Here is an 18,922-nt window from a genome sequence, read left to right on the forward strand (position 1 = left end):
ATATGTGCTGCAGGGTGAGGCTGGAGGGCAGCACCTAGCCCCAAGGGCTGACAGGTGCTCTGTGCAAACACTAGATTTTCCAACTCTAGCTTCCTTCTCACTGCTGTTTTTCCCTAGGCAGCCAAAACCACAGTAGGTGAGAGTGGCGGCTACTTTTCATGAAAACATTTAAATACCACAAGGGCTTCTGCATCACAGGACTTCCAGACTATTTCAGTTGTAGTCTGGTGAACCCCAGGGAGGCTGAGTCCCCAGCATGACTGAGTATATTCAAAGAAAAGAAAGAAAGTTTAGTCACTCAGTCATGTTCAACTCTTTGCAACCCCATGGCCTATCATGATGGCCACACTCCAGAATATCATATAATGAAAGGCTGATTCAAAAGGAAACCAAATGGTTAACTAGGTGGTGGTTGGTGGTTTAGTCACCAAGTCGTGTCTGACTCTTGCGACCCCATGGACTGTATCCCACCAGGCTCCTCCATCCATGGGATTTTCCAGGCAAGAGTACTGGAGTGGGTTGCCATTTCCTTCTTCAGAGGATCTTCCTGATCCAGGGATAAAACCCCAGTCTCCCACATTGTAGGCAGACACTTTACCGTCTGAGCCACCAGGAAAGTCCTGAATATATTCAAGGTTCAATCAAAATCTCCTAGCCTCTCTCAGCCTTTTGACCACCAGGGGGTGCTGCCGACTTACAAGACTGTGCCTTGCAGGCCATTCACCTTGAAGGTTTCCAAGCAACAAGAACCACTGCAGAACATCAACAGGCGCAGCAAGGAAGCTATTGGTGTCATGACCACTCCTGGGAGTGGGGAAAGTGACTCCAATGGGAAGGACTCTCTGGAACACTTTCTCCATGAAAGCGCTCCCCTCATCTGTAACATCAGACACAAACCCAAGCGTGGGCCATCCCATCTCCTCTTTGCCCCCAGTGCACCTACTACTGCCTCCACCACATTTTGGGCCTCCCAGGGACAATGCAGGAGACACGGGTTCAATCCCTGGTCGGGAAGATACCCTGGAGAAGGAAATGGCAACCCACTCCGGTATTCTTGCCTGGGTAATCCCATGGACAAAGGAGCCAGGCGGGTTACAGTCCACGGGACTGAACAATAACAAATTCAGTCTTCCTCTATGACACTGGGTCTGGTCTTTATCTTCTCTTGCATGTAGGCCTGACACTTGCTGGACCCATGGTTTTCTCCGGATGGGCCTGCACATAGATGGAATGGATGCTGTAGCCTGGAAGTGACTGCCTGCTCTTTTTAATAACCTCTGCTCTTATCACAGTACCCTGCTTTGGGCCCAGTCCTAGTTAACCTTGAAGAAGAAAATGGCAACCCACTCCAGTATTCTTGCCTGGAGAATGCCATGGACAGAGGAGCCTGGCGGGCTACAGTCCATGGGGTAGCAAGAGTCAGACACGACTTGGTGACTAAACCACCAACCACCACCTAGTTAACCATTTGGTTTCCTTTTGAATCAGCCTTTCATTATATGATATTCTGGAGTGTGGCCATCATGATAGCCTGACTCCAGAGATGGTGACGATTGATGCCTTCCTTCCCTAAAACACACAGGTCATCCTTGCATCACGAGGTACAGTCTTATTCTTTAGCGTGGTATTGAATGGGATTGCCTTAGTGATGGGATTGACAGAATGTGGCAAAAAGGATGTTCTGGGACTTCCAAGGCTGGGGAGTAAGAAGCCTTGCAGCTTTTGCCTGGGTGTTTTGTAATGCTTGCTCTGGGCAAGTCAGCTGCATGCTGTGAGAAGCTCAAGCGACAGAGAGGTCATACGTAGGGACTCAGGTTGACAGCCTCAGCTGAACTCCCGGTGGACAGGCACAACTGACTGCCAGCCACGTGAGAGAGCTGTCTTGGATGTCCAGTTTAGTTGAGTCTTGAGATGACTCCAGCCCCCAGTCACATCTGACAGCAAGCTCATGAGGGACTGCAACTGAGAACTTGCTCAGGAAGCCCTGTCTACCCACAGAACCATGCGAGATGATAATAAATTGTTTCAAGCCACTAAGGTTTGGTGGGTGGTTTTACAGGACAGGGAAACCTGGAGTGCTGCAGTCCACAGGGTCACAAAGAGTCAGACATGACTTAGAGACTGAACAACAACAACAATTGATAGCCAAGTCATTTGAAATAAAGAGGTATTACTTCCAAACAGGGAGAACATGACTTCTGTCTATTCAACCCTGACGGTGCAAGAGCAATGCCCACTTCTCACTGAGCACTCGTAAAAGCTTGATGAGTGAATGCACCAGTAAACGGTTAGCTGGAAGGACAAAGGTGGTACCAGCCAGCTTGTGAGGTCCCTGATGGCATCTTTGTCCTCTCCAGGGCACCGAGTGCCAGGCACTGCCTAGAGGAAGTGTCTGAGCACTCAGAGTGGAAGTGAGGTACAATGCTCACCTCTCGCTGCCTCTGTTTTATTTTTTTTTAATCAACAATCATGGGTCAGAGATGACTTAGATGAGTATAACTGAGACAGTGTTCAGGTTAAGAAATAACCCACACAATAGATTAGATTACAAAATCTGTTTCTGCTTTGTTCAGGAGCTCTCATTAGGCACTGCAAATGCTAACCTGCACTAGAGCATTCACAGCCTACTTAGGGTTTCCTTCCTTTTCATTCCACAAACCACCTTTTGATGTGCCGTCTTTACCAATACAAATCACTGTTCCTTCTCTACGTCTGCAGCCCTCACATACTGACACATCTTCCACGTGTACCATTTGGTGGGTCATTTCTCATCTTTCACACTAGAAATACCTGCTCCAAGATGCTGGGTCCCCTTTTTTAGCACCTTAGTCCACATTGGGAAGGCAATCACCAAAGTGGGATGAGCACCAGACTGGGGGCTTGCAAGTGTAAAGACTCAAAGCTCCAAATTCTACTTGGCCACGAACTGATGGGATAGACTTAAGTCCCCCATCGGACCTGTTTTCTTCCACAGGAAATGAGGGGCTGGGCCAGTGTTGGGGAAAGTCTGTAACTGCTCTCGTTGTGACCTCAAACCCCCTTCTGCTGTCTGCTGAGGTTTCTCCCAATGGCCCCACTGGCCACTGCATCTCTCTCTCCATCACTCCTATTGTGGGCCATGGATGACTCAGATGGTAAAGAATCTGCCTGCAATGCAGGAGATTCAGGTTTGATCCCTGGGTCAGGAAGATCCCCTGGAGAAGGGAATAGCAACCCACTCCAGTATTCTTGCCTGGAGAATTCCATGGACAGAGGAGCCTGGGGGGCTACAGTCCATGGGGCTGCAAAGAGTTGGACACGACTAAGCAACTTCTTTTCATTCAGGTTTGTGTGCTTTGAAAGAAGAGGGTTTTTGTTTTTTTTCCCTAATGATCATCTATGTCATACAGCTGTGTTATTTCCCTGTCTTCATAATAATGAGAAGAACAGACTCCATCTGTCTGAAGCCTGGAAGCAACAGCTAGTAGCTGGCTACTGCCGCTGTGCTACACAGACTGCCCTGGGGGCACTAGGTCTTCGTCACCACAGCTCATTTCCATTCCACTGCAAGTATCTCGGTCTAAAAGGACAGAGAACCAAACCTGACTGCAGGAACTAGAGTCAGGAAAAGCTGCTGCCTCTCAGAGAACAGTATTTATTCGATTGAATAAGAAATCAAGCAAATAACAACTAGTAGCCTTTTACAGAGCCATCTCTCCTGATTAAGCCTTTGCCAGTTGAACAAAGTTTTTTTGGTTGCTGCTACCATTTAGAATAATGGTTTCCAGGCTTAATTTTAGTCTTCACATTTAGTTTTCATACTCTTTCATCACGTTTGATTACTCAAGACAAAACTCACTTTTGCCTTAACTTTGTGCTTTATTCTCACAAACACTTCAGTGAGAAAGAGCTGAGCCTTCTCCTGGGCTGTGTGTCCTCTTACTGAAGTGGAGACGTGATGCCTGGTTACCTCGGTGCAGCACAGCTGCAACCACTGGCCTGAGCAGGGTCTGAAGCCAGAGAAAAAGATCTGGAGGTAGGAGCCCTCGAGTCCCTGATGCTAAAAGCATAGGTGAGCACTCGCTAAGTCTCAGGGCCGCTTTGAAAGACATAGCCACAGATGAGAGCAGGACAAGGGGCGCCCATGAGGCTCTCTCCTCTCCCTTCTGCGAGCAGCGCCCTGCCGTCCTTACCTCGGGCACTGGAAGGGGCAGAGGTAATCATCTGGGATGGTGCTGAGTGAGTGGAACTCAGGCTGGAGGAAGAAGGGCTTGCCTGGGACGAGGACAGAACAGAGACGTTGGTGACTGAGCCCTGGTACCTGGGGTTGGGATACGCGAGCTGCAAAGGGAGAAAAATTAGCAGGATAGAGGTCCAAACGGCCAGGATGGTAGGACTGGCCCAGAGTTGGCTTCCTCATGCCACCAGGTGCCCAGATCCAGTGTCTGATGCTGTACCCTTGCCCTGATGAAGGCCAGGCTGATGGCCAGCACTAAGGGTCAGCTATAACCCTGATGGTACAGGCCTGCTGGGTAGACTCTAGCGATGGCACCCACAGAGGAGACTGGACTGAGCCATCAGGAATGCCAGGCAGGAGAGCAATTTGGCAGAGGAGCTTTCCCATGGGATCTCTAAGAGCAGCCAGGACTAAAGGCAGATTTCCTTCTTGGGAAATAAGGCCTGGGAAGTACAATATGGGGAAGTGTGGAGGGAAGGCCATTCTGCTAGCTCTGGGTGTTCTGAATTCAGAAACTGAAGAACTAGGCAGCAACGCCAGTCCTCAGGCCAGACCAGCAAGCAGAGAGCCGAGTCCTCCAGGTGCGGGCCCTGGCCCGCTCTTCCTGGGCCGCGCTGGTACCTGCATGTGGTGGTACAGGTCTTCGGGAGCCTCGCCCATGGAGCTGTCGCCCAGCATCACCATGTTTCCAGCCTCGCTAGATGCGTGTGAGGAGAGGGAGGACGATGAATGGCGGCCGGTGCCCATCAAGTTCATGGGGCTGCGGACAAGAGCGGGAGATGGCCAGGAGTCAGGGCTGGAGCTGAGGTGCTTTGCTAGATGGCGGGGGCAAGAGTCATGGGTGTGTGTAAAACAGTCATCCCCAAGCCTCAGCCTCTCTGGTTGTGAAGGTTTCACAGCCAATGTTCATACCTGTCTGAGGCCTGGAGCCGTCCTGAACCCCACCCTGCTGCGCGGGGGCCCCTGGTCTGGGAGGCCAACAGTAGCCAGGCAGAGCCTTAACCTAGAGTTAAATGGTTTATGGCCACTCAGTCTGATGACATCAGCAGTGTCTCAGGAGGAATGAAGGAGGTCCACTGAATCAGGTGAAGGACCCCAGGTCTTCCTAGCCATGGGCTGTGTACTTAAGCTGGCGCCCACCCTGCACTGGGATCTGCTCCCAGCTCAGGGTGTCTTCCTGACTTGAGGAAGCTGTCATAGCAGCTGCCTGTGAACCGTCTGCTGGCCTCCTTCCACGGCTGTGGCCACAGGCTTGCCAGCAGTTTCTGTTAGTTCTAAGCAGGTCCCCCCATTCATTTGCTCCTTCTCATTTGCTGAGTGCCCACCCTTTGCTGACTTGCTGGTCACAGTGGAAAACAAACCCCAGTGAGGGCCCCTCTCTAGGTTTTTCGCTTGCCTGGCCTTCCTGCCCTGGCAACCTGCAGCCTCCCTGCGGAGCCCCAGTAACAGGTCTGCTGAGTGCAGAGCAGGCACACCTTGATGCCTTCACCACCATGCTATTCTTCCTGAAACCCACTGGGGATCCTCGTTCCCCTGGGATCAGGTCCCAAGGCCTGAGTGAACAGGACCCATCCAGAGAAATCCTGGCCCCCTTCCAGGCCCTGCATTCCGGCCACTTGGCTCAACCTGCAGCGCTGACCACACTGGCCTGCATGAGGATTCTGAGGTGTCTGTACATGTTTTTCACTTTGCCTGAATCTTGCTCCATCAGCTTCCTAACACCAGTTCTTTTCCACCCAGCAAACTTCTACTCACCCCTCAGGACTCACCCTGATGCCCCATGTACACTCCTCTGTCACCCTGGATGACCAGATGCGCAGTGCAGATCCTGTGGCAGGAGCTGTGTGTTTTCTCTGTGTGTGGGTGAGGGGTCACATGAGTGCACACAAGCAGCGTTCTGGACGCCCTTGCTCTGATCTCTGACATCCGGACTTACCTTTGTGGAGGGGACCCTACTCAGCCCTAAGGCCATACCTGTGCCGATGGGTCATCTTGATGTTCTCTGGGCTCATGGGGCTATGGGATGCTAGGACATTTCCCCGTGGGGTGCTGGTGCCCGAACACGCAGGACTTAGCTTGTCCAAACCCGGAAACTCCTGTTGAGACATGAGTGCCCCTTCATAATAAATAATTGGGAATAAATAAGTAATTGGTAGCTCAGACGTTAAAGAATCTGCCTGCAATACAGGAAACCCAGGTGTGATCCCTGGGTCGGGAAGATCCCCTGGAAAAGGGAATAGCAACCCACTCCAGTATTCTTGCCTGGAGAATCCAAAGGACAGAGGAGCCTCGTGGGCTACAGTCTATGGGGTCACAAAGAGTCAGACATGACTAAGTGACTAACACTTTCACTTCACTTTTTTTTTTCCCCAAGTAATTAAGGAGTAAAAGAGAAGAGGCAGGCTGGTAGCCAGAATGTAAAAGAAAAAAAAAAAAGAATCATATACCATTGGCTGAACCTAAACTACTGGCTTTTTTTGGGCAGTGACCCCGTCACGACTAAAGTACCCTCCTAACCACAACACAGCCTAGACCAGAGGCCATGAGGCCTAGGTGGACCCCTGAGAGCACATGTGGAGCAGGCTGTGGAGTTGGTCTGAGTTCATAAAATGTGTTAATAGGCTTTCTTACTGTAGAAAAAGTGGAAGAAGAGCTGGGCAACAGGAGAAGAAGAGCTGGTGATCACCCGTCAGGCAGTGGGCACCTCTGACGTAAGGACTGGAGTTTTACTGGACTGCTAAATGGCCCCACTCTTAGTGACCTTGGTTAAGTTGTCTGTGACACAGTCTATGGGGTGTCAGGACACAAAATCCTGATGCAGATAACTGAAAAACAGCACGCTTCTATTTCAGCATAATTAAATTAAGTACGTAGACATCTTGGTAGAAATTTTGGTCCCAAATCCTCCTAGGGGACAGCACATTGGTTTGTGTCACTACCTGCAACTCTGAGGCAACAAAGCACAACTGCTCGAGTTTCCAGAAGCCCTTCACACTCTGTGGTCCCCACATCCACTGGGGATGTTTCTGAGCTTGGTCTGAAAGAGCAGGAAGTTTTCCACCTGCTTCTTTCAAAGCATGTAGAAGGTGGAACTACGCTTTTGCAGCTGGACAAGACACTTCCATGTGTGCCTTGGAGATCCTGAGATATGTGAGTGAGCGTTCTGTGCTTTTTCCTGCAGTGACCTGACAGCCTGCATGCTATGGAGCTCCCATTCCCCCAGTGGCCAGGTTCTAGCTTGCCTGAGCCACCTGCTGTGATGGGGAAGTTTACATACAGAGACCAGAGGACTGCGCTCAAGACTACCTAGGGACGTCCCTGATGGTCTGTGGTTAAGAATCTGCTTTGTAGTGCGGGGGACATGAGTTCCATCCCTGGTCTGGGAACTAAGATCCCAAATGCTGTGGAGCAACTAAGCCTGCGCACTGCCTCTGCTGAGCCCACGTGCTCCGGAGCTCGTGCGGCGCAACTACTGAGCCCGCATGCCGCAACTAGACGTCCACGTGCTGCAGTGAAGGTCCCGCGTGCCCCAACCAAGACCCAACCCAGCCAAGGGGAAATAAAAGGCCACCTGAACCCTACTCTCAGCCCGCTAGCGTTCCCTGGAAGACCCCTGGAAGGACACCAGTCTTGGATACAGGCCTTGCTTCTGCTCGTGTGTATCAGTCCTTGGGTCAAACCCTGCCAGGGAGACCGAGGAGCCAGGTCAGAGTCAGGGAGACCTTCTAGGGCCTGGGCCCTCGAAGAGAAGCCAGTACAAAAGTACTGCCACCCCAGGCTTTCTCAGGTGGGAGCCTGGGTCGCCAGACAGGAGGAAGTGGGGGCGGGTGCAGGGAGTTAAAGGGGAAGGGGATGGAGAGAGAGGGAGACGGACGAGAGAAGGCTGATCCAGCTAAGCCTTACTTCTGTAGGTTCCTGGGATGAAAAGTATCCCTGAGGAGATTCCTGCATATAGGCCATACATACACTTTAGCTCTTTTCCTCCTCATGTGAAAACCTCTGTTCATCAGCACAGTGCACTGAAAAACACATTCTCTGTCCTGAATACGGCTCTTCCTTAAAGGGAAAGTGGATAAGGGGGTTCTGGGTATTTTTCTCCTGCCTTGAGCACCCACCCCTGCCTCATGCTGTTCTGTGGCAGGAACAGATCTTCCTTCAGTCTCACCTCTCCCTACTCCCCTCCCCACCCCTTTCCTCTGACTGGCTGCACAGGTCCCAGGCCTGAAGGAGGTGACACTGGTTAGACTGCAGCGGGGCCAGGACAGGGCTCAGCTTACATGGTAGAGACTGGCCCTCATCATCTGGAACTGATCAATCAGCTTCTTATGCAGAGGGCGCATTTCTGGATGCACAAACTTCTCATGAACTGCCAGCCCAACTCCAAGGACATGGACCTATCAGGGTGATAAATAAGGCCATGCTGTTAGCACGGGAGCAGACAGTGGGTGCTGCAGCTACCCTGTGGTGCCTCCACACAGCTCTGGCAAGGCATACCTGCTCCTGCATGAGTTCCTTGAGCTGAGTTATCTTCTCAGCATCTCCTGGGTGCTTGGTGATGTAATCTTTATCAAAGAAGGCCTGTGAAAGGAAAGGCCAAATCTGGAAGACTTCCCAGGGCGACCACTCAGTCTGAGGTCCCACCTGGAAGGCATCTGGGTTGCCTCCTAACAGGTGCACACACCAACACTCCTCTAGCACGGCCTGCTAAACCTCCTGCAATCACACGTGCTTTTTACGTCTGAGGAGGACTGAAGGTGGCCAAGTAATCTAAGCCTGAATGCTGGTCCCAAATGGCTTTGGCAGGGCAGGCAGGGCTGGTGGCCAGGATGAGGGGGTTAGTCTCCCAGCCAGACCACAACGCGCTCCTTGTCAAGGGCTGGGCTCTAGGGTGCATTCCATGATCAGATGGATTACCCTTTCTGTCAGAGTTCAGAGAATAAAAAGGAAGAAAAGTTCCCACGGGAGAGCTGTAGCCATGGAAACAGGGAACAGTGGGGAGCCTAAAGCCTCACCCCTGGTGGCTCAGATGGTAAAGAATCCACCTGCAATGCAGGAGACCTGGGTTCAGCCCCTGGGTCAGGAAGAGCTCCTGAAGGAGGGAATGGCTACCCACCCCAGTATTCTTTCCTGGAAAATCCCATGGAGAGAGGAGCCTGGGAGGTTATAGTCCATGGGTCGCCAAGGATCAGACATGACTGAGCAACTAATACACACTATTCAGGACCATGCTCGGTTGGCCGAGGCACAGCCGGGGAGGGCGCGCTGGGAAGGCTGCCTTCAGAGGCTGGACCCTCAGGAAGAGGCACGGAGACTCACGTCCCTGGCCGGGTCTGGTTGGGCCAGCTTACCTCCTGGTAGCGTGCGATGCCTCCGTTGACAGCAGCGTCAATGACGCCGTTCAGGCACATGCTCAGCAGGTTGATGTTGCCGTGCACCTGCTTGTGCTGATACTGGCTGATCAGGGCGCGCAGCTCCTGGTTCTTGTTCTCAACCACTTGGATGGCATTCTCCAGGGGGCTCACCTCCACCTGGGGGCACACAGCACGTGGTGTCAGCCCAGGCCCAATGACAATCCCTCCCTCCTCACAGGCCTGACAGCAAGGGGCTGTGACCCATGCCACTGAGTCCCCACTCTTGTTCCTGTGGACCTGAGACCCTTTCTAATTCCCTCTTCTGATCTGTAGGCACTCTGAAGTACAGTGAATAGTAAACAACATCAGTTCTGAACGCAGAGGTCTCTGGCTTCCTGAGCTTCAGGGAATAGTTTCTGCATTTGTAAACTGCTGCTACTGCTGCTAAGTCGCTTCAGTCGTGTCCGACTCTGTGCGACCCCATAGACGGCAGCCCAACAGGCTCCCCCATTCCTGGGATTCTCCAGGCAAGAATACTGGAGTGGGTTGCCATTTCCTTCTCCAATGCATGAAAGTGAAAAGTGAAAGTGAAGTCGCTCAGTCGTGTCCGATTCTTAGCAACCCCATGGACTGCAGCCTATCAGGCTCCTCCATCCATGGGATTCTCCAGGCAAGAGTACTGGAGTGGGGTGGGGGAACACAAATGCCTGCTGCCTAGGGGTGCTGTGGAGATTAAAGGAGAGAAGGAAGGTGAGCAAAGCCTCCAACACAGGACTGCCTGTGGTTCCCCCAGGCGGGCACGTGGCTGAAGCACTCTTTTTCTCTTCTTCCTCAGAGAACGGCCCCCCAAGCGAGGACTGAGGAAGCACTGTGAAACCAGCCCCATCGGAATCGTTTCTCACCAGCTCCCTCCTCTCCACTTCGAACCACCGAGAGATGCCTGGCAAGCTGTGGGTCAGGGTCAGCGTGGTGCGCTCAATCCACAGGCTCTGCAGGGAGGGTACAGGCAGGTTCAAGCCATGAAGCAATTCTGCCCACGCCCCACCTGCCCATGGGGGAGTCATTGATGAGCTCCCGAGAAAGCGGGGCCGGCCCCAGCCTTGCTGCGAGCACTGACCCTGCTCCCCTAGATGCATTCACCTTGAATTCATTCTCCTTGTCCTTGGGGCCTTTGTGGAAAGGCCGGTCATACCGGAACCTCCTGACGTTGTTGACGCGGTAGAAGCTCTTGACGCGGTCCGGGACCCTGTCCATCTGCAGGACGTCCACGTACTCTGGGATGGGCGTCACTGCATAGATCTGCAGGTCTGGGCAGGAAGTGAAGGGAAACCGGACGTGAAAGAGAGACGGATGTGAGTGGATGACCCCTGTCACCCCCGCCAAGGGAGAGGAGACCAACAGAGCCCTTCAAAGGGGCAGCAGCAGCATTTCAAGAGCAGATGGGACCAAACACGGTTTGGCTGACTCCCTATCCAGCAGTGAGTGCCCTGAGCCCTCAGCCAAGGTGTGGTGTCAGCAGCCAGTGGTTCCCTAGTGCCCCTTTAAGAAGCAAAGGAAAGGAGTCAGGAGGATCCCCCATAGGAACGAAAAAGGTGCAAGGGCCTAGGCCGGCCCACTGCAGGTAAACTGCACAGTATTCACTGCCAAACAACATTTTAACAAGATACTCTTTAGGATCTTTGTGGAGAGCAAACATGGGTGTCTGCCTGCCCTCCTCTCTCTTAGAGAGATGTGGACTAGCCACAGCCACGGTGACTGTCATGGAAGCTGAGTACGGGGAAGGAGGGGCAGGCTGGTGTTTGCATTCAGACTTCCAAGTGCCCCCAAAACCACAGGAATTTCCCATCTCTTCCCCTACCCCTTCCTCCTCATCCTGTGCCTCAGTCCTGACAAAGGCTCGAGGTATCGACAGACACACGTGTGAGTGGAGCAGGTCATGGAAGTGGAGCATCCCTGTGGATACTGGGAGAATCCACAGTGTCTGCAGCTGGGTGCCAGGAGACCCTTCACGGGCAGGGTGGGGACTAAGGTGCTGGCAGTGGCCCACCAGAGGGATAAAAGCTAGCTGATGACCAGGCCCCCCAGGGCTAAGGGCATGCCCCCGCCTCCTCTGTGAGGCTCAAGTGCCCCGTTAAGGGTCAGTGAGTGATGTGGCACCCTCTGCTTTGGGACTTGGGCGGTAACCTGGCTTGTACGGCCAACAGTGTCACAGAGGGGCAACCGACTGGGTGGGCCTCCCCTCCCACGGTCCCAGTCCTCCTCCCCTCCATGGGTCAAAAGATACACTGGGCGTCGCACTGCAGGATGGCGTCGTCAGGGTGGTTGGGGTGCTGCATGGCAACAGCCTGCGGGAACTCGCTGAGCATCCTCTGCTGGAAGGCCTCCAGCCTCTCGTAGTCGTGGCCCCGGCACACGTACTCTTTGTTCTGCCACAAAGGAGAGAGCACACACCATGCCTCGCCTGCCCACCCTCAGCTCCTCAACCTGGGAGCCCCTGGGGCAGGCCTGGGGCACAGCACTCTGCCCTCTACGCTGCCCTAAGGGAAACCACAGTCAAGAAGGGTGAGGGACAGCAGTGGTGTGGTGTGGTGTGGTGGCTGCGGTGGAAGCTGCAGGAAGCTCGTGGTGGGGGGTGGGGAGGGCTTTTCACATGTGAAGGGATGCTAGTGGGGGGACGGGGGTGGGATTGTGGAAAACAGCCACGCCTGGAAGGAGTCCTGGAAGGTCCACCTGGGTCAGCGGAGTAGAGAAGCAGGGGTCAATCTATGTGCATACAGTGACAACCAGGGCGACAAGCCAAGACAGGAAAAGGCACGGCTAGAAGGAAGGTGCTTGTGGAGCGCTGGTGGGAGGTGACGAAGAGGCTGCTGGTGTGTGTCCACGAGTACCGCTATGGGAGCCACCAGATAATTTACAACAGGAAGGCAATAAGATGTGTGCTTTTGTAGGATGACTTTTGTCAACTGGGAGAAGCAGTCTAAACGCCGCCCAGTGCTTCGTGGGCATTTATCAACTCCTCTAGCAGCAATTCCTCTGCAACTGTGTCCGCAGACCATCATTCCAACTACATGCTTCTTAAGACTTCACATTATGTCATGTTTGGTTTGGGTTAGGTCTCAGTTTTCCTCTCTGTGGACTGAAGGCACCCTGAACCCTTCTGCTCTGCCTGCCTCACGGCTGGTCCAGACTGCTTGGCTGGAGGGGGCTCCTCGGAAGCCCTCTGGTGGCCTCTGTCTGCCTCACCAGATTCACTCTGGCAAATGGTGTTGGCACTGACGCGTCTTCAGAAAGAGAGAGGTTCCACAGGGCCAGCCCTATGCTTCTTGGTAGAGGAGTTATTACAGGCTAGGCCGTGGGTGACCTCAGCTTTTTTTAATAAAAGTTTTTTGTTTTGTATTGGAATGTAGCCAATTAACAATGTGGTGATAGTTTCAGGTGAACAGTGGAGGGACCCAGCCATGCACATACACGCATCTGTTCTCCCTCAAACTCCCCTCCCATCCAGGCTGCCACATAACATTGAGCAGAGTCCCTGTGCTATACAGTATAACCTCAATCTTTCTGGAATAGGATTTTTGCCCACTTTTCACTTCTTCTCTTACTATGGGAGAACTCTGGTACGGTTTGGCCACATGTCCAGATGGATCAGAATGCAAGAGCAACAGTAGAAAGGAAAGTCAAGGTCAGGAAGCAGGCCGGCCTCCCCAGTGGAACAGACCAGTAGTCAGAGAACAGAGACATTTACAAGCTCCTTGCTTGATAAGCAGAACTGACAAAGAAGGTTAATTGTGAAGAACTGGCCTTTTCATGCAAAATGTACAATCCTCGTCAGTTTCTGTTCATGGGTAAAATGAAGAGAAAAAGAAACTCCCCCAAGACAGGAGAGCTGGATGTTTTCCTGTCTCCATGCAGATTAGCAGATAATCACATTTGTGAAGCAACACGGGCAGATGGTCCAGAGGATTCAAGCTGACAGAGCTGGAGTAATAGACGGTCTCTGTGTTCAGGGAAGGTCAAAGAGCAGCCTAGTGCTCCGGGGAGGACCCAGCAGGAGAATGGCACAGCGCATTGACCTTGAGGCTAGCTGTTGGTTTCCAGTCTGCTCAGGCCAGGGTCCCAGCAGCCCCATGTAGGACGGATCTGGCTGCCACTGTTTTCCCCTCTGTCCTTTCCATTTACAAGGCGAACGGCTACCTCTGCTGGCCTTATTCCATCTGCTGCAGATGAACTGAACAGCTGAGGGAGGGGGGACAGCATGCGGCCAGGCCAAGCAGACCTGTATGCCTGCAACATAGCTCCTGGTGTGGAGATGAGGATGGACTGACGGGTGACGTTTCCTGGTTATTCTTCCTCTATCACTGGCACCCTGGAAACCATGTTTGAATATTTAGACTGTAACTGGCTCAGATGCAGGTTTTATGCCAGGTCCTACCTGTCAGAAAGCTCTCAGAGCCCTGAGACACCGATGCTCCCTGTGACGTGAGCATGGGGGGTTGGAGCCAGGTGGAACCATGGTGGAGACTTCTTTGCTTGACAGGGACAGAAATGGGGCACACCAGTGCTTGATTTTGTAAGAGCCAAAACAACGATGTTTTGGAGTAAAATCTAGTTGATTACGTTACAAATCGTGGGACTAAACAAGGAGAGTAAAATGGCAATAAAGCATAACTTGCAAAGATAAAATGAGAAAGAAGTTACAAGGCTAGAATCATTAGCTTACTGAAGGGCTTCCTAGAGATGCTTTTGGTTCTGGGAAAGAAAGAGTCAGTCACTCAGCCATGTCTGACTCTTTGCGACCCCATGGACTGTAGCCTGCCAGGCTCCTGTGTCCGTGGAATTCTCCAGGCAAGAATACTGTAGTGGGAAGCCATTCGCTTCTCCAGGGGATCTTCCCGACCCAGGGATTCTTGCACTATTCCTTCTTCTGCTGACCTCTACCCCCACTACTGTTGTATGATCTATGTAGATGGGGCAACAAACATGCCCCGTCTGATAAGCCTGGGCTGGATGCTCCTAGAGAGTGAAGGAGGTCCAGCAGCCTGTGGAGAGCCTCTACTGAGGCACATTCTGCTACTGGCAACCCTTCTGTGGAACAGAATTCGAGCCTTCTGGGGAATCACAGTCAGGCAGGGTGTGTTTGCTGTCCCTGTCACTATTCTAATTCCTACAGAAATCATTATTCTTCTTAGCCTAGACTAATTGCTGCCCAGGAAATGTGCGTGTTGACCTGCCTTATATCCAAAATGTGGTCAGCCTGGACTCTCGCTTAGCAGACTGGCTTCTTTTTAAAAGAAGCCATTAAGTTCTGCTGACCTTCAATGAGATACCAAGCTTATTACTGCTCATTGGCTAAAGCAATTTCTCCAGTACGATAGGATCCCAAGAACTATCTTACTGGGCCTGGTAAGACAGTTCCCAAGAACATCAAAGGAATCCTATAAATTTTCCTAGCAGCTTCCTGAAACTTGTGGACACTGAACTTTAGTATGATATTGGAGCTGGGGACAATCAGAGCTAATCTTAGGTCTCAACTGCAGCCTCTGGGTCCTTCCATCAGCAAGGCTTCATTTAGGTCATCTGAGAACAGCTACTTATGGGCTACAGCCTACAAGCCCAGGCTGACTCCTCCTGGTGCCTCTGGATTGTGCTAAATAAAGACAAAAAACAATCACAACTGTTCAACTGGTGTCAGTATGTCTGTGCTCAGGCAATCCTTCCACTCTGTTTATATCCCTGCCCAGCCTTTCCAGCAGTGGTGGAGCAAAATGGCTGTAGTCACCCTGGCCAGAGAACTGGCTGCCTTGGAAAGGCCTTCTTCTCAAGCCAAACCCAATGTTTGGTTTGCTCCACAAACCCCAGGAGCAAAAGGGACTATCCTCAAAAGGGAGATCTCTCAACTCAGTGATTCTCCACCCTGACTGTGAAGCCTACTACTGAGGTCAGGGCTGCACCGATGTCCTGTCTGGCAGAGAATAGTCACAACGGAGGATTCCGGACCGTGGAAACAGAAGGTGGAAGGTTTCTAAATATTATCTATGGGGTATTCTCAAACCCTGGTCATTTCCTGCAGGATCCTGGTTGATTTGGTAAGAAAACCACCCTCATATATTCCAGGTAGCTGCAAAACAGTTTAACTGCAGAGAGAAAGACAGTCTAAAGTTGGTACCCAGTTCAGTCAAATAAAGCCAAACACTCTGATCAGTCCTTCGTGAGGAACTATTCAAATATTCTGATCAGTTCTTCGTAAGGAACTATTCAGTGCAATAGGAAAAAAGGTTAAAAAAGAAAAAAACAAACAGATTATAAATTATGTGTAAAATATGATAGAAGTTCTTGTGACTACCTGAATGGACTCACCCGAAGGAAGAAAGGAAACTTCCGGCCATAGAAGCCGACCCGGAAGAACTCAGGCTCCAGGCGCTGCTGCTCCATGATGTTGTCGTAATAGCTAGCCTCCATTTTCTGTGAACGAGAAAGGCAGTTGCCTGCAGGTTGGCTTGACTGCTAGTGGTGTGTCCAAAGCAAGTTCTCCCAGGCCTAAGCAGACACAGCCTTTTGGGAAGAGAATGTGGTGACTCAGTCTAGATAAAAAGTGAGCCCCTAGCCACGATCAACCCCTCGCCGGGGAGCTGCTGGATGGAAAGGAAACCTTCCCTCCCCATCATCACCTGGAGGTGGGGCAGCCCCGAGAGGCTGCTCAGACTCTTCTGCCCAGTGAGTGGACCCAGCCCCACACAGACTCAGACTTCCTGTACTTTCAGGGGCACACATTTAACATGGACTTCCTCTTTTTTGTTCAGGAATTTCTGGTTTTGATGATACTACACCAACTGACAGTAAGTGTTGCCTATAGGTGATACCATCAGTCCAACTGCATTGCTCTAGTTCATTTACCATCTGACTCAAGATGCTAACAAAATGAGGAAGGCTTAGTTACCAGAGTCACTGTACTGGTCCCAATTTCGGAGATTTTAAACTTTAAAAGTGGAACTACTATCCATGATGTCTGGCATTACCCAGGTTGGTAAGTTTTTTAGTCTTGGCTAACCTGGCTTCAGATTGAGAAAAACTCACTGAAATTTGACTGAGAAGATGTCCCTAATCCATTCAATCAATTCAGGCTGCCAGGGAGCAGTGACCTTCAAAGACCAGAGCAAAAATTTACTGGTGTAGAACCTCATCTATTACACAGAGCCTGATCAGGATCAGGGAACACACTGACAAGGGTGCAGGAGGCGGATGAACTGATTTCTCTTTGCCAGAGACTTAACCAGCTATTATAATTCAAAACCCAGCACCAGAAACAAGGAAAAATTTGGTGGAGACCTTCAAAGTCCATTTCACTTAATTTTGAATGTTTTGCATCAAAGACAGGAAGAACTTTCTTTACTTGGATGCTTAGGAGTGACCACAAGCCAAGGCAGGGAAACACTAAGATAAGACGTATCTGAACGAAATTATTTCAGGAGAAGCTTCTTCTTGAAGGTGGACTGCCACCTCCTCCTTGAACCACCCCCATCCCATCCGGCATATGCTGTTGCTCCCTTCCTTGAGCACCAGTGGCCCTCGGGGTCTGGATCATGCAGTCATCTGTCAGGTGTGTGTTTTGCGTCTTAAGAGCAGGAACCTTGGCTTCTGCTTCTCCTGCACTGTCCACAGCACTCAACCCAGTGCTGAATTGCTCAGTCAGTGCTCCCTTAGAAGCTGATGCCAGAAAAGCATGAGCACTGCCAGTCAGGGCTGGGGCAGGGGGAGGGGCGAAGCTCACCCGAATCCAGCTGAGGCTCTGATAGTCGTAGAGGCTCTCATACTGACACGCCAGCTCCCTGCACAGTGGGATCCCAAACTCCCAACTCTGCAACAGAAACAGGAATGAGGCTGAAGCACGGAAGGCATCCTCAGAATGGTCCAAGCCTTGCCAAACGTATCAGAAGGCACAACTAAAGGCCTCCAGCAACTCATATGTCACAAGGAACACATGCTCAAAACCAATTTGTGGAGAACACACAGAATTATGACACTCTGGCTCAGTGCACAGCTTTCAGGTTTTTACTCAAATGTTTCCACCTCCAAGAGGCCTCTTTATGACTTATCTTGTCAAGGGCAAGCACCCACCCTATCTATTCTCTTTTCATTACTCTGAAGCTATCTTCTTTAAAAAAGCATTTGCTTTTAAAACTTGAAATATGGTTGGTTTACAATACTGTGTTAGTTTCAGGTATACAGTAAAGTGATCCAGTTATATAAATAAGACTATATACATACATATAAACACATACACACACATATATATTTTCCTTTTCAGATTCCACTATAGATTATTATAAGATACTGAATGTAGTTCTCTGTGCTATTCAGTAGGTCCTTGCTGTTTATCTATTTTATATATAGTTCTGTGTATCTGTTAATCCCAAACTCCTAATTTATCCCTCCTCTACTCTTTCCCCTTTGCTAACAATAAGTTTGTTTTCTATGTGTGTGAGTCTGTTTCTGTTTTATAAATAAGTTCATCTGTATAGTTTTTTAGATTCCACACATAAGTGATATCATATAGTATTTTTCTTTCTCTGACTTGTTTCACTTAGTATGACAATCTCTAGGTCCATCCATGTTGCTGCAAACGGTGGTACTTCATTCTTTTTAATGGCTTAGTAATAGTCCACTGCATATGCTTATACACACACACACCCCCCCCACATCTTTATCCATTCGTATACTGATGAACACTTTGGTTAGTTCAGTCCAGTAGCTCAGTTATGTCCGACTCTTTGCAATGAACACTTAGGTTGCTCCTATGCCTTGGCTATTATAAACAGCGCTGATGTGAACATTAGGTGCATGTATCTTTTTGATTTCAAGTTATTTTCTTTTCTGGATATATGCCCAGGAGTGGGACTGCTGGATCATGTAACTAAATGTACTCTGTCTTCAGTGTTTTAAAGAACCTCCATATTGTTCTCCCTACTGGCTGCACCAAGAGTGCAGGAGGGTTCCCTTTATCCACACCCTCTCCAGAATTTATTATTTGTAGACTTTTTGATGATGGCCATTTTCACCAGTGTGAGGTGATACCCGTTGTTCATTAAGTTATGATTTGCATCTCTTTAATAATTAGTGACGTTAAACATCTTTTCATGTGCCTGTTGGCTATCTGCATGTTTCTTTTGGAGAAATGTCTATTTAGGTCTTCTGCACATTTTCTGATTGGGCTGTTTGCTTTTTTGATATTGAGCTCTATGAGCTGTTTGTACACTTTGGAAATTAAACCCTTGCCAGTTGCATAGTTTGAAATACTTTCTGCCAGTCCATAGGTTATCTTTTTGTTTTGTTTATGGCTTCCTTTCCTGTGCAAAAG

General features: G+C 50.5%; 1 protein-coding gene across 11 annotated transcripts in view; it reads right to left on the reverse strand.

Moving 5' to 3' along the window:
- Positions 1-18,922, reverse strand: part of DOCK3 (dedicator of cytokinesis 3) — a 289,619-nt gene that overhangs the window by 11,625 nt on the left and 259,072 nt on the right. For 9 of the 11 annotated variants that reach the window (XM_025271944.3, XM_025271942.3, XM_025271937.3 and 6 more), the window contains 11 exons: positions 17,336-17,422; positions 15,925-16,029; positions 11,852-11,993; positions 10,708-10,874; positions 10,470-10,556; positions 9,565-9,744; positions 8,711-8,794; positions 8,494-8,610; positions 6,191-6,312; positions 4,838-4,976; positions 4,173-4,320 (listed from right to left, as the gene is read on the reverse strand). In XM_025271944.3, the coding sequence (XP_025127729.2) occupies positions 4,173-4,320; positions 4,838-4,976; positions 6,191-6,312; positions 8,494-8,610; positions 8,711-8,794; positions 9,565-9,744; positions 10,470-10,556; positions 10,708-10,874; positions 11,852-11,993; positions 15,925-16,029; positions 17,336-17,422 (1,378 nt within the window). The remainder of the gene's footprint in view (positions 1-4,172; positions 4,321-4,837; positions 4,977-6,190; positions 6,313-8,493; positions 8,611-8,710; positions 8,795-9,564; positions 9,745-10,469; positions 10,557-10,707; positions 10,875-11,851; positions 11,994-15,924; positions 16,030-17,335; positions 17,423-18,922) is intronic. The other 2 variants (XM_025271939.3, XM_025271938.3) reach the window with 1 other exon arrangement.

Source organism: Bubalus bubalis, chromosome 21 (genome assembly GCF_019923935.1).
Source record: "Bubalus bubalis isolate 160015118507 breed Murrah chromosome 21, NDDB_SH_1, whole genome shotgun sequence".
Lineage (NCBI taxonomy): Eukaryota > Metazoa > Chordata > Mammalia > Artiodactyla > Bovidae > Bubalus > Bubalus bubalis.